At 39.7% G+C, this 12,445-nt stretch overlaps 1 protein-coding gene across 1 annotated transcript in view; it reads left to right on the forward strand.

Moving 5' to 3' along the window:
* Window positions 1-12,445, forward strand: part of TOP1 (DNA topoisomerase I) — a 95,195-nt gene that overhangs the window by 53,618 nt on the left and 29,132 nt on the right. The window contains exons 6-8 of the mRNA XM_005889778.2: window positions 1,762-1,857; window positions 2,800-2,875; window positions 6,145-6,257. Of these exons, the coding sequence (XP_005889840.1) occupies window positions 1,762-1,857; window positions 2,800-2,875; window positions 6,145-6,257 (285 nt within the window). The remainder of the gene's footprint in view (window positions 1-1,761; window positions 1,858-2,799; window positions 2,876-6,144; window positions 6,258-12,445) is intronic.

The following is a 12,445-nucleotide window of genomic DNA, read 5'->3' on the forward strand; positions in this document are numbered from 1 at the left end:
GTGGGGCCGTTTAGATTCTGTTTTCCTCATCAACTGTAGCACCCTAAAATAAGTCCAAATGTTTCCTCTAGTTTCAAAAAAAATAACTAACATATTCTAATCTGCTCCACTGAATGGCAGAATGGATTTACCAGGAGTTGTTGGGAGTGTTTGCCTTATTATCCAGGGCAAAATGTTTTGAGAGTTTTGCTTTCTTGAAATTTTGAACTTTCAGTTTCATTTGAGAACAATTTTGAAATTTATGCCATGTACTCTGGGTTCCTTACCCTAGGAGAAGCAAGTGCCCTCTCCAGGCATGTTCTGTAACTGTTCCAGGAATGCAGAATAATAAAATTCAAGAAGCATTAGAGCTGTAAGCTAAGCATTCTGATTCCTTAGATAACAGTGACTGAACACAGGGCAACTATTTTCTGCTAGGAGATGGCCTTGGACTTTTATTAAACTAAGATATGATTAGACTCTCTGGACTTGGTGTGGAGTCCTGGGTTTGATTTCAGACTTTCTGGGTTAGATGATCAGAAGCACACCCTTTGAGGCCATGGTTGCTGTGTTCGCTTTGCTGGTCTGCTCGCCACCTTGCATCTTTGTCTTGGTAGAGAATCCACATGCCTCACTGAATTGGAACAGTTTTCTAGGGTTTTAAAATTTTTTTTTCAGTCCTAGTAAGCCTTCCCATGTGCTTTTAACCTCACTTATGATAGTACTAGGATCTAGCATTTACTTAACTAGTTGGGTAAATGGCAGCGTTGCTTTCTTTCTGGTGCAAAGCTTTTTGAGATTTTGAACCCTTGGGTCAGTATCAGTGGTTTCTGTGGAGGGGAGAAACAGCTATAGAGGTTGGCCTTTGGGGAGTGTGCATAAATAAGGAGGGAAAGTTAATCTCTTTAAATACTCAAGTTCATTTGCAAGCAAGGGCATCCAGTATGCTTGTGGGGAAGGGAGGGGCAGGGACAACATTGAAACCCTGTGAATATGCTGACTTTATTTGGCAACTAAATCTGGATGCTTATCCTTTGGCCCCCTTAGAGATGGGGTGACTTTCTTTGTGTCTGGAGGCCATTTCTTGTGCTGAGTGAGTTAGCCTTGTGGATGCTTCTGGCTGTGAGCAGTGAGGTTCTGACAATATGTGGTGGTGGCTGGCCCCTTTGGTTTTTTAACTTGTTCTCTCCTCTTTTTTGGTTCAACATAGTCATCTAACAGAATCATCTTTTTATATTGAGAAGGCAAAATGCTAACAAAAATAGGACAAGGTACTCTTCTGTGTATAAAGTAAACCGAAGGAGGAAGTTGAATAGTGAATAGATTTGGCTTAGAATGACTAGCCTCAAGTTTGAGGAATATATTTTTATTCCTTTTTTGGCGAAAGCTATTTTTTAGCTTTGGAGCACTAAAATAATCAACTTAGATCGCTTGTGGGGTCAGATACACAGTAGATCCCTCGAATAAGGGGAAGAAACAGCTTAGGTTTGTTCCTACTGAGATGTGGATTGTGTTGGCAAAGACAACCAAGAGGCCATGGAAAGAATACTGACTGAGAATGAGGGGCTCTGATTCCTGACCTTGATCTCACCTCTTCATCTGTAAAATGAGGACACTGTTTCGGTTAGAATTAAATGAGAAAAAAGTGCTCATGGAGAACCTTTTAATATGTACACATGTATGTCATTATCCTTCTGTTAAGCTGCTTCTCCCAACTTTGCATTACTTTTGTAATGTGGATTTTCCAACACTCACTGGCTAACAGTTTTTTTTTCTCTTCAGTCCACCACGGATTAAAGATGAACCTGAAGATGATGGCTATTTTGCTCCTCCTAAAGAGGATATAAAGCCATTAAAGAGACCTCGGGATGAGGATGAGTGAGTATTTCTTACTACTTTTGAGTTTTGAAAACAAAAAGGAGTTGTTAAGAGAATAGTACACAGAACCTTCTGCGTTGAGTTTTACTCTTTAGGAATTTGTGATTAATAGGCTGGGTGACTGATTTCTCTTTGAATGTGTATTTATACTTTTCTTACATTTACATTTTTTCTTATTAATAAGGTAATGCATGTTTATTGTTGGAATTTAAAATAATCCAGAATTCATGAAGAATATTTAAATTAAGTTATTTTAAGTGTGTCATCATCTCCCACAGAGAAGTTTTCATTGTTAAAGCAATTTTTCCTAGAATCTGTGCCCGTTAATACCTTCTTAGTGAAGTTTCCATGTATAGAAGTAATAAAATTGCTCTTACTTAAAACACGTATTTTGAGGCTTATATGTGCCTCTTAGGTTCAGTCAGTGAGGTTAAATCCTATTCATTATTTTCAGCCTTGTGAAATTTATTATGTTTTGGGAATCTACAAAGGATTTATGGTAGAAAGTAGTTGGAAGGGGAGGAGGGAAATACTGAGCTCATTTGTATGTGTTTAGAATCCATAAAGAATTTCTTTCTTCCCCTTCCCTGTCCAGTTATTGCATTGTGGTGGCCATTGTCGCGCTGTGTGTTTGCCTCCCAGATCCCCACCTTCTAGCACTGTCTGTTTCTGTACTTACACCTCTGCTCCACCTCCCTTCCAGGCCTGCATGCACTATGAAGCTATTTGTTTTGTTCTGCGTAGGGTTATAACTATTGGTCCTTCGTCTGGCCTTCTTTACTTTCTCCATTCCTGTTCTTAACTGTAGAATGCCCAGCCAAGAATAATAGCAACCACGCCTGCCTTGGAGGCCGCCAAGAAGAGTTTGGAGGTCCTAATCCTACTGGTGAGAAGTACTGAGTCACAGTTGTGTTAACTGCATATTCATGTTCCCCTTTCTAGTGCTGATTATAAACCTAAGAAAATTAAAACAGAAGATATCAAGAAAGAGAAGAAACGAAAACTAGAGGAAGAAGAGGTTAGTAAAGAGACTTAGGCCCATTGGGACTTGAATTTGGAATAGGAAATTTTTTGATAAAATAACTTTCAAAGGCAAATAGCTTTTAGGAGTTTCCTGCTCTGTTGTAGAGGAAACACTGGGAAAATGTATGTGCGCTACAGTGGCTCTGGCACTGTTAGTTTTAAGGTATTAGCTTTCTGGGTGTCCACTCACAGCTGTGCTGCCACCTGACATGTTCTTAGAGAAACTACACCATCTTCATACATACAGAAAGAAATACTAGCAAGAAATCATATTTTGGCTTAAAACCAGGAAGAGTTTTCCCTAGGAATGTTTTTTTTTTTTTTTTTTTTTTTTTAATCTAGCAAAGCTTGCCCGTCACTCATTTTGGGTAACTCTCTCTATTTAGTCTTTTAATGGGTATTGCTTGGACATAGCTTGAAATCCCAGGTCTTGACCACAGCTGCTCCCTGGGTCTTGTGCCTCTTTAATTTACCTTGTTCCAGCCTCACAGACCTCCTTTGTTTCTTTTTCACACTAGATTCTTCCATTTTCAGGGCTTTATGTAACACGTGCTGTGTTCCTCTTTTCTTTGTTTCCTACCTTATAGCCTTCCTTAAAATCTCAGTTTCAAGTACTTTTCTAAGCATTTTATATGATGCTTATGGTAGATTTAACATATAGTAATATGGTTACTTCTTTTGACACTTTCGATAACTTGTACTGAAGAGTGTGGGCAAGTAATTCAGAAAAAGATGTCAGAAATTCACAGGGGACTTCATCTTGCACTCCTAAGGGAAGAAGTGGTTGAGTGAGTTCTCAGCTTTCATCCTTTATTTGAGGTTAGCCATTGTCTTGGGCAAAATGGATTCACAAATGTAAAGTCCACATGGAAGTATCGTCAGTAAAGATAGTGACCGTAAGGGACAGTGAGTCTTAAGAGTGTAAGCTATATTGTAGTAGTAGCAGGATTGATAATTCAGATTAGGGGACTTCCCTGGTGGCCTCGTGGTTAGGATTCTGAACTTTCACTGCCATGACCTGGGTTCAATCCCTGATCAGAGAACTGAGATTCTGTGAGCAGTGCACACATCCCACCCCCTGCCAATCAAATTAAATGTGCCTACATTGTGCCAGGCACTGTTCTTCATGCTTTATAGCTGTCATTTCATTTAATCCTTACAACAGCCCTTAGAGGAAGTATTGTTATTATTATTTCCATTTTACACATGCAGAAACTGAGGTATGGCGAGGTGAAATCTTTTGCCTGAGCCCACACAGGTACTAAGTGGTAAAACTGGAATTTGATCCCACATGGGTTGATTCTAAAGCCCACACGCAAGATGCCAAGTCCTCTTTCCTGTGGGACTTTGCTGACCCTTTAATTTCACAAGGAGAGAGGAGGAGTGTCTAATGAAATCATATGAAACAGGAATGAGTAGGTGAGAGATCAGGGCCTGGATTTAGGCAATTGTAGTTTTTCTGACAACTAACCTGCTCTTGGCACAAGTTCAGGTTTATGAGAGACACCTCAAGGAACTGAGCATGAAATGTTGAGTAGTGAGTATAGTAGTCACTCCACTCTCATGTAGACTGTCAGTACAGACTAGTCAATGAGAAATTCACTAAAACTTCAGCTTTCTATGTGTTCTCTATTGCCTGTATGCTTAGGTTACGTTTATATAATAATACCTTTCTCTGCATTTTGAAGAGATTGGTAATAACTGTTAAAACCATCTGGGAAAAGAATGGTTGACTTCATTTATTTAATTGTCTTAGCAAACATCTCCCTATAGGGGCAGGAAAAAAAGCAGGCTGAAAGACTGAATCAAGACCCAGTCTTACTGTGGTAGGGACCACAGATGGCAAGAGAAGTCATTAAGCCTCTCTGCTGGCCATGGAATTTTTCATTTCTGGGAATTGTTCTGTAGTCTCTTAGTGACTGATAATCTCATTTTGAGGCTTGAGAACATACGACGGAGCCAGTAGTTTCCTGATGGAACCACCTGAATGCCTGTTCAGAAGCTGTTGAGAGAATGTCTTAACTGAAAAGCATTACCCTTTTCCTGTGGGGTGTTTCAGCCTAAACACCAAACATTATCTGAATTCATGCGATCCTCTAGTATTTTCTCCTCCCAGACATACTTACACATTTATATTCTCTAATTCTGTTTTAAAATATGTGTAGTACTGTAGTCTTTCCCCTTCTTTCTACACCAAAGGTCATTTTCTTTCCCTGAATTTATGTTGATTGCCATCCTACCACATATTCCTAGAATGTTTGTATATTTCAGTCATTCCCATGAGTCACATTCTGTTATTTTTCTGGTAAACTTGGGCTCTCATCATGGTCAATAGCAGCTTTTTGACCATGACCAAGTGACAAAACCTCTGTCTCAGAGTTTCCTTGACTATAACTGGAAGAGGTCAAACCAAACTGTCTACAAAGTTCTTTCAGGTTCTGCCGTTCTGTAACTGATTTTAAGATGACTCAAACCACCTTTCAAAACTATATAAATCTTGCTGAATAAAAGCTTAAATTATATTGAATAGTTAGGACAAAGGAAAATATTCTTCAGCAGAGTTCAGATTCTGTAAGCAGGACCCCCTCACCTGGTAAATAGCTCATTTTGGTCTGTGTGTGTGTTGACATTTTTATATTGGTGCATGTTTGTTCTTTTTCTGTGCCACTGTAACAGCTCATCTCAGGTTACAGTTCAAAGAAGTAGTATGGTAGGAATCGGCCATTGTTGTAGTACTTCCCAAGTACTTGCTTACTACTTCCCGATTTTGTGTTTGCAAGCGGCATTAATAAAGTACTCCCCCCGCCCCAGACTTGGTCAGAAATTTCCTTCCAAATTGTGTATTTAATACATAAAAACTCGCCTTGCCCATTATTTGATGGTATTACAAGAGGTTTAAAGATGCGTAGCTTTTAAAATTAAGTGAGGATAGTACACTGGGCTTATTCTCCCTGTAGCAGTGCTGTTCCAAACTCCAATGAGGCTAAAACAACAACAACAGTTTCCCAGGCTCTTCCCTTGCAGAATGAGTGTTTTTAACTGCTTCCTCAGATAATCACATGTCTGGAAGTTTTAGGAAATACTGCTTTAGAAAAAAGTACCAGTAGAATTTTATTCATTTACCTCATTAAGTATTAAACTTAAGAACCTCTCCAGTTTTAATATTCCATGATTCCAGTTTTTCTTCCTAATGGACCCCCAGAGCTACTTTGAGAAGTGTGATTGGTCCTTAGTTAAGTGCTTTCTCACCATGTTTCTTTGTAGGATGGTAAATTGAAAAAACCCAAGAATAAGGATAAAGATAAAGATAAAAAAGTTCCTGAGCCAGATAGCAAGAAAAAGAAGCCGAAGAAGGAAGAGGAGCAGAAATGGAAATGGTAATATCTCAGCCCTGGTTAAAATGGTAGCTCTTTGATTCTACAACCTAATGAAATAAGAATGTTGAGTTAGTAAAGTTAATAGCCTGATATTTTGGGGAGGAGGGAAGTACTTGAACGAATCTCTGTGGGCTAACATTCTGAAATAAGTCTTGCAAGTCCTGGTGAGACCATTAACTAGCTCTTTCCCTATTGGATCTCAAAACTGGGTCCCACTCTATTGAACAGAGTGAGCTGTAGAAGAGCTATTTTTTCGTGTTAGGAACCCTAGCCCATTGTATTGCAAACATTTTCCCTTAGGGTTGTTTTCTTTTCTTTCTTCTTCTTCTTCTTTTTTTTAATGATATGAGTGTATTTGCCATATAGAAGATTTGAATTTTGATTTATCAGATTTACAAATATTTTCCTTATGGCTCTGTTTCCTTATGTCTTGTTTCAAAAGGTCTTTATTATTCTACAATTATAAAAATATCCACCCGGCTTTTCTTGTGGAGGTGTTTTTTTTTTTTAACAAATTAGGCAATTTCCCCAATGTGGTTTATAGAATAATCCATCTTTTTCCTCTCATTTTAAATGCAGCTTTATTCATATGCATGTTTCCATACACACATAGGGTTTCTATAGTTTACTCTGTCTTTTAAAACAAGTAGTGAAAGGAACAGTCTGATAGAAAAATAAGGAAAAGGCAATTCATTAAAGAATATACATGATTAGCAAGCATCTTAAAATATGATCAGCCTCACAAGTAGCAAAGAAAGATGCAAAGAAAAATAATAAATAATACATCCTTATCTTTAACGTCTCTCAGATTAGGAACAATTAATAAGTATCAAAATATGTGAAAACAGACATTCTTCAGTATGGGAAATGATTCAGACAGTGAAGACTGTCTTCAATCGAGGACAGTTTAGCAGTAACAGATTACTTCTAGGTGTTTAGATTTTTGAAATAAATTTGTATTTTTAATACTGGCTTTTCTTAAAATTTTAGCTACCGCATCTATATTATACATGATTTGTATTTATGCTGAAAAAATTCCAATGATTCAGAGGTATACGAGTTAAGAAAAAATGACAGTTCCCTTTCCTTCTTTCTCCCAGTCCCATTTTTCTTTTCTAGCTTTGAGGGAACCACTGTTTGTAGTTTGGTATGTAGAGTTCCAGACCCACTGGTATGCACTTACTCTGTGGCTTTTGTAATAGAGAGCAGTGATCTTGCCAGTACCTCTGAGGAGTGAGGAAACATCCATGACCAGGGAGGTGGCTGAGAGGAGCAGAGCCGCAGTGACAGAAAGCTTCAGCACAGCTGTATGATCAGCATTGTTGGTGTGGACATACATGGTGAAATGAAGTGCAGAAAAGGAAAAATACAGAGCAAAGGCAATTTGGGCTTCCCTGGGGTCAGAAAACTAAAGAACGTGTGTTTTCATTTTTCTCATTTTTATTTCTTTTTCCTTTGAAACTAGTCAAAAGTTTTTAGTGATAGGATATTAAAAGGTTTTTATGACCTCTAATAAAAAAACTGTTTTTAAGATGACATGAAGTGATTATATAAGTCAGGAGCTGTTACTGGGAGTGGTGAGTTAGTAACTCGTTATCTGTTATATCTTTCTGGGTTCTGTGGTTGGGTGCTCGGTAAGTTTGTTGAGTGAACGATTTCATTTCTTGTCATCACGTGCTCTCTCCCCCTTCCTTTGGAGCCCTGGCTCTTTTTGGGCCTGGAGGCAGATATACTTTTGTTCTGGTCCAGCCTTGTGTGTGTGAAAGTAAGTATCCTTGAAGGATCTAATAGCCTAATTTTGGCTCTGTGGTTGAATTTCTTATCACTGTTAACACATGTTAATTTTGAGAGACTGTGACCTATGGTTTTTATTCTTGTTTTGGTTTAAGTGGAATCACTGAAGACGGTAGGTCTGGGGCTGAGCAGTCTTTGCTACAATCTCCAGTGCATGTTTCTCAAGTTTGGTTGTAAAATTGTGCACATTCTTAGGCACAGTGCTTGAATGTACCACTATAAGTTTTAAAGGTGGAGAACAGGAATGACTGGCCTCTTACTGATTGCTTGTGCTTTCTTGCTGCCACTGTAGGCTTGCTTCTTAGGCTCTGAAGTCAGTGGTCCAGTCCTCAGTGACTGTCCCGACAGCCTAGTCAGGGAGCTTAAATGGCAGATGCTCTCATTTTTACTATTCCTTTTGCTGTCTCACTAAAACAGTTACACTGTTTACCAGTTTGGCAAATGTACAGATCTTTTGCTTCAGGGCAAAGAAGACTTGTTCATCCTGCCACACACAAGCCGACTGTGAGCCTTTTCCCCCCTCTCCTAGGTGATGTGGGGATGGGAAAATGGTCAGGATCCCTGTGGGTTTCTTCACTGCGTCATGTTTCTTCTCTAGAAACAGCGGTACAGGTGGTGGCAGTATGCTGAGGCTCAATCATAAAAACTTCTTAAACCCAGCCCCCCATTTTTTTTTCAGAATTTATTTTTAATTGGAGGATAATTGCTTTACAGTATTGTGTTGTCTTCTGCCATATATCAACATGAATCAGCCATGGGTACGCACACATCCCCTCCTTCCTGGGACCTCCCTCCCCCTCCAGCACCATATTTGAGCTCCCTGTGTCATACAGCAAATTTCCACTGGCTATCTCATTTTATATATGGCAGTGTATATGTTTCAATGCTACTCTCTCAATTCGTTCCACCCTCTCCTTACCCTGCTGTGTCCAGAAGTCTCTTCTCTACGTCTGTGTATCAGTTGTTGCCCTGCAGATAAGTTTAGCAACACCATCTTTCTAGATTCCATACATATGTGTTAGTAAATTATATTTGTCTATCTCTTTCTGACTTACTTCACTCTGCATAATAGGCTCTAGGTTCATCCACCTTATTCGAACACAGTAAAATGAGTTCCTTTTTTTTTTTTTTAATTCATTTTTTAATTGAAGGATAATTGCTTTATAGAATTTTGTTGTTTTCTGTCAAACATGAATCAGCCATCAGTTCAGTTCAGCTCAGTTCAGTTGCTCAGTCATGTTCAACTCTGCCACCCCATGAATCGCAGCACACCAGGCCTCCCTGTCCATCACCAACTCCTGGAGTTCACCCAAACTCATGTGCATCGAGTCGGTGATGCCATCCAGCCATCACATCTTCTGCCGTCCCCTTCTGCTCCTGCCCCCAATCCCTCTCCACATCAAGGTCTTTTCCAATGAGTCAGCTCTTCGCATGAGGTGGCCAAAGTACTGGAGTTTCAGCTTCAGCATCAGTCCTTCCAATGAACACCCAGGACTGGTCTCCATTAGGATGGACTGGTTGAATCTCCTTGCAGTCCAAGGGACTCTCAAGAGTCTTCTCCAGCACCACAGTTCAAAAGCATCAATTCTTCAGCACTCAGCTTTCTTCACAGTCCAACTCTCACATCCATACATGACCACTGGAAAAATCATAGCCTTGACTAGATGGACCTTTGTTGGCAAAGTAATATCTTTACTTTTTAATATGCTATCTAGGTTGGTCATAACTTCCATTCCAAGGAGTAAGCATCTTTTAATTTCATGGCTGCAATCACTATCTGCAGTGATTTTGGAGCCCAGAAAAATAAAGTCTGACACTATTTCCACTGTTTCCCCATCTATTTCCCATGAAAGTGATGGGACCAGATGCCATGATCTTTGTTTTCTGAATGTTGAGCTTTAAGCCAACTTTTTCACTCCTCTTTCACTTTCATCAAGAGGCCTTTTAGTTCCTCTTCACTTTCCGCCATAAGGGTGGTGTCATCTGTATATCTGAGGTTATTGATATTTCTCCCGGCAATCTTGATGCCAGCTTGTGCTTCTTCCAGCCAAGCGTTTCTCATGATGTACTCTGCATAGAAGTTAAATAAGCAGGGTGACAATATACAGCCTTGACGTGCTCCTTTTCCTATTTGGAACCAGTCTGTTGTTCCATGTCCAGTTCTAACTGTTGCTTCCTGACCTGCATATAGCTTTCTCAAGAGGCAGGTCAGGTGGTCTGGTATTCCCATCTCTTGAAGAATTTTCCACAGTTGATTGTGATCCACACAGTCAAAGGCTTTGGCATAGTCAGTAAAGCAGAAATAGATGTTTTTCTGGAACTCTTTTGCTTTTTCGATGATCCAGTGCATGTTGGCAATTTGGTCTCTGGTTCCTTTTCTAAAACCAGCTTGAACATCTGGAAGTTCCCAGTTCACGTATTGCTGAAGCCTGGCTTGGAGAATTTTGAGCATTACTTTACTAGCGTGTGAGATGAGTGCAATTGTGTGGTAGTTTGAGCGTTCTTTGGCATTGCCTTTCTTTGGGATTGGAATGAAAACTGACCTTTTCCAGTCCTGTGGCCACTGCTGAGTTTTCCAAATTTGCTGGCATATTGAGTGCAGCACTTTGACAGCATCATCTTTCAGGATTTGAAATAGTTCAACTGGAATTCCATCACGTCCACTAGCTTTGTTCGTAGTGATGCTTCCTAAGGCCACTTGACTTCACATTCCAGGATGTCTGGCTCTAGGTGAGTGATCACACCATCGTGATTATCTGGGTCATGGAGATCTTTTTTGTACAGTTCTTCTGTGTATTCTTGCCACCTCTTCTTAATATCTTCTGCTTCTGTTAGGTCAGTACCACTTCTGTCCTTTATTGAGCCCATCTTTGCATGAAATGTTCCCTTGGTATCTCTTAATTTTCTTGAAGAGATCTCTAGTCTTTCCCATTCTGTTGTTTTCCTCTATTTCTTTGCATTGATAGCTGAGGAAGGCTTTCTTATCTCTCCCTGCAATTCTTTGGAATTCTGCATTCAAATGGGAATATCTTTCCTTTTTTCCTTTGCTTTTTGCTTCTCTTCTTTTCACAGCTATTTGTAAGGCCTCCTCAGACAGCCATTTTGCTTTTTTGCATTTCTTTTCCATGGGGATGGTCTTGATCCCTGTCTCCTGTACAATATCACAAACCTCCATCCATAGTTCATTAGGTACTCTATCTATCATATTTAGTCCCTTAAATCTATTTCTCACTTCCAGTGTATAATCATAAGGGATTTGATTTAGGTCAAACCTGAATGGTCTATTGGTTTTCCCTGCTTTCTTCAATTGAAGTCTGAATTTGGCAATAAGGAGTTCATGATCTGAGCCACAATCAGCTCCCAGTCTTGTTTTTACTGACTGTATAGAGCTTCTCCATCTTTGGCTGCAAAGAATATAGTCAGTCTGATTTTGGTGTTGACCATCTGGTGATGTCCATGTGTAGAGTCTTCTCTTGTGTTGTTGGAAGAGGGTGTTTGCTATTACCAGTGCGTTCTCTTGGCAAAACTCTATTAGCCTTTGCCCTGCTTCATTCTGTATTCCAAAGCCAAATTTGCCTGTTACCACAGGTGTTTCTTGACTTCCTACTTTTGCATTCCAGTCCCCTATAATGAAAAGGACATCTTTTTTGGATGTTAGTTCTAAAAGGTCTTGTAGGTCTTCATAGAGCTGCTCAACTTCAGCTTCTTCAGCATTACTGGTTGGGGCATAGGTTTGGATCACTGTTGTATTGAATGGTTTGCCTTGGAAATGAATGGAGATCATTCTGTCGTTTTTGAGATTGCATCCAAGTACTGCATTTCGGACTCTTGTTGACCATGATGGCTACTCCATTTCTTCTAAGGGATTCCTGCCCACGGTAGTAGATATAATGGTCATCTGAGTTTAATTCACCCATTCCAGTCCGTTTTAGTTCGCTGATTCCTAGAATGTCGACGTTCACTCTTGCCATCTCCTGTTTGACCACTTCCAATTTGCCTTGATTCATGGACCTAACAGTCCAGGTTCCTATGCGATATTGCTCTTTACAGCACAAGACCTTGTATACATATATTCCCTCCCTCCCATCTCCCTCCCATCCCACCCCTCTAGGTTGATACAGAGCCCCTGTTGAGTTCCCTGAGACATACAGTGAATTCCTGTTGTCTGTCTATTTTACATATAGTAATGCAAGTTTCCATGTTACTCTTTCCACGCATCTCACCCTCTCCTCCCTTCTCCCCATGGCCATAAGTCTGTTCTCTAAGTCTGTTTCTCCGTTGCTGCCCTGCAAATAAATTTTTCAGTACCATCTTTCTAGATTACATATATATGTTAGTATATATTTATCTTTCTCTTTCTGACTTACTTCATTCTGTATAATAATCTCTAGGTT

The sequence above is a fragment of the Bos mutus genome, chromosome 13, assembly GCF_027580195.1.
Source record: "Bos mutus isolate GX-2022 chromosome 13, NWIPB_WYAK_1.1, whole genome shotgun sequence".
In the NCBI taxonomy this organism is placed as follows: Eukaryota; Metazoa; Chordata; class Mammalia; order Artiodactyla; family Bovidae; genus Bos; species Bos mutus.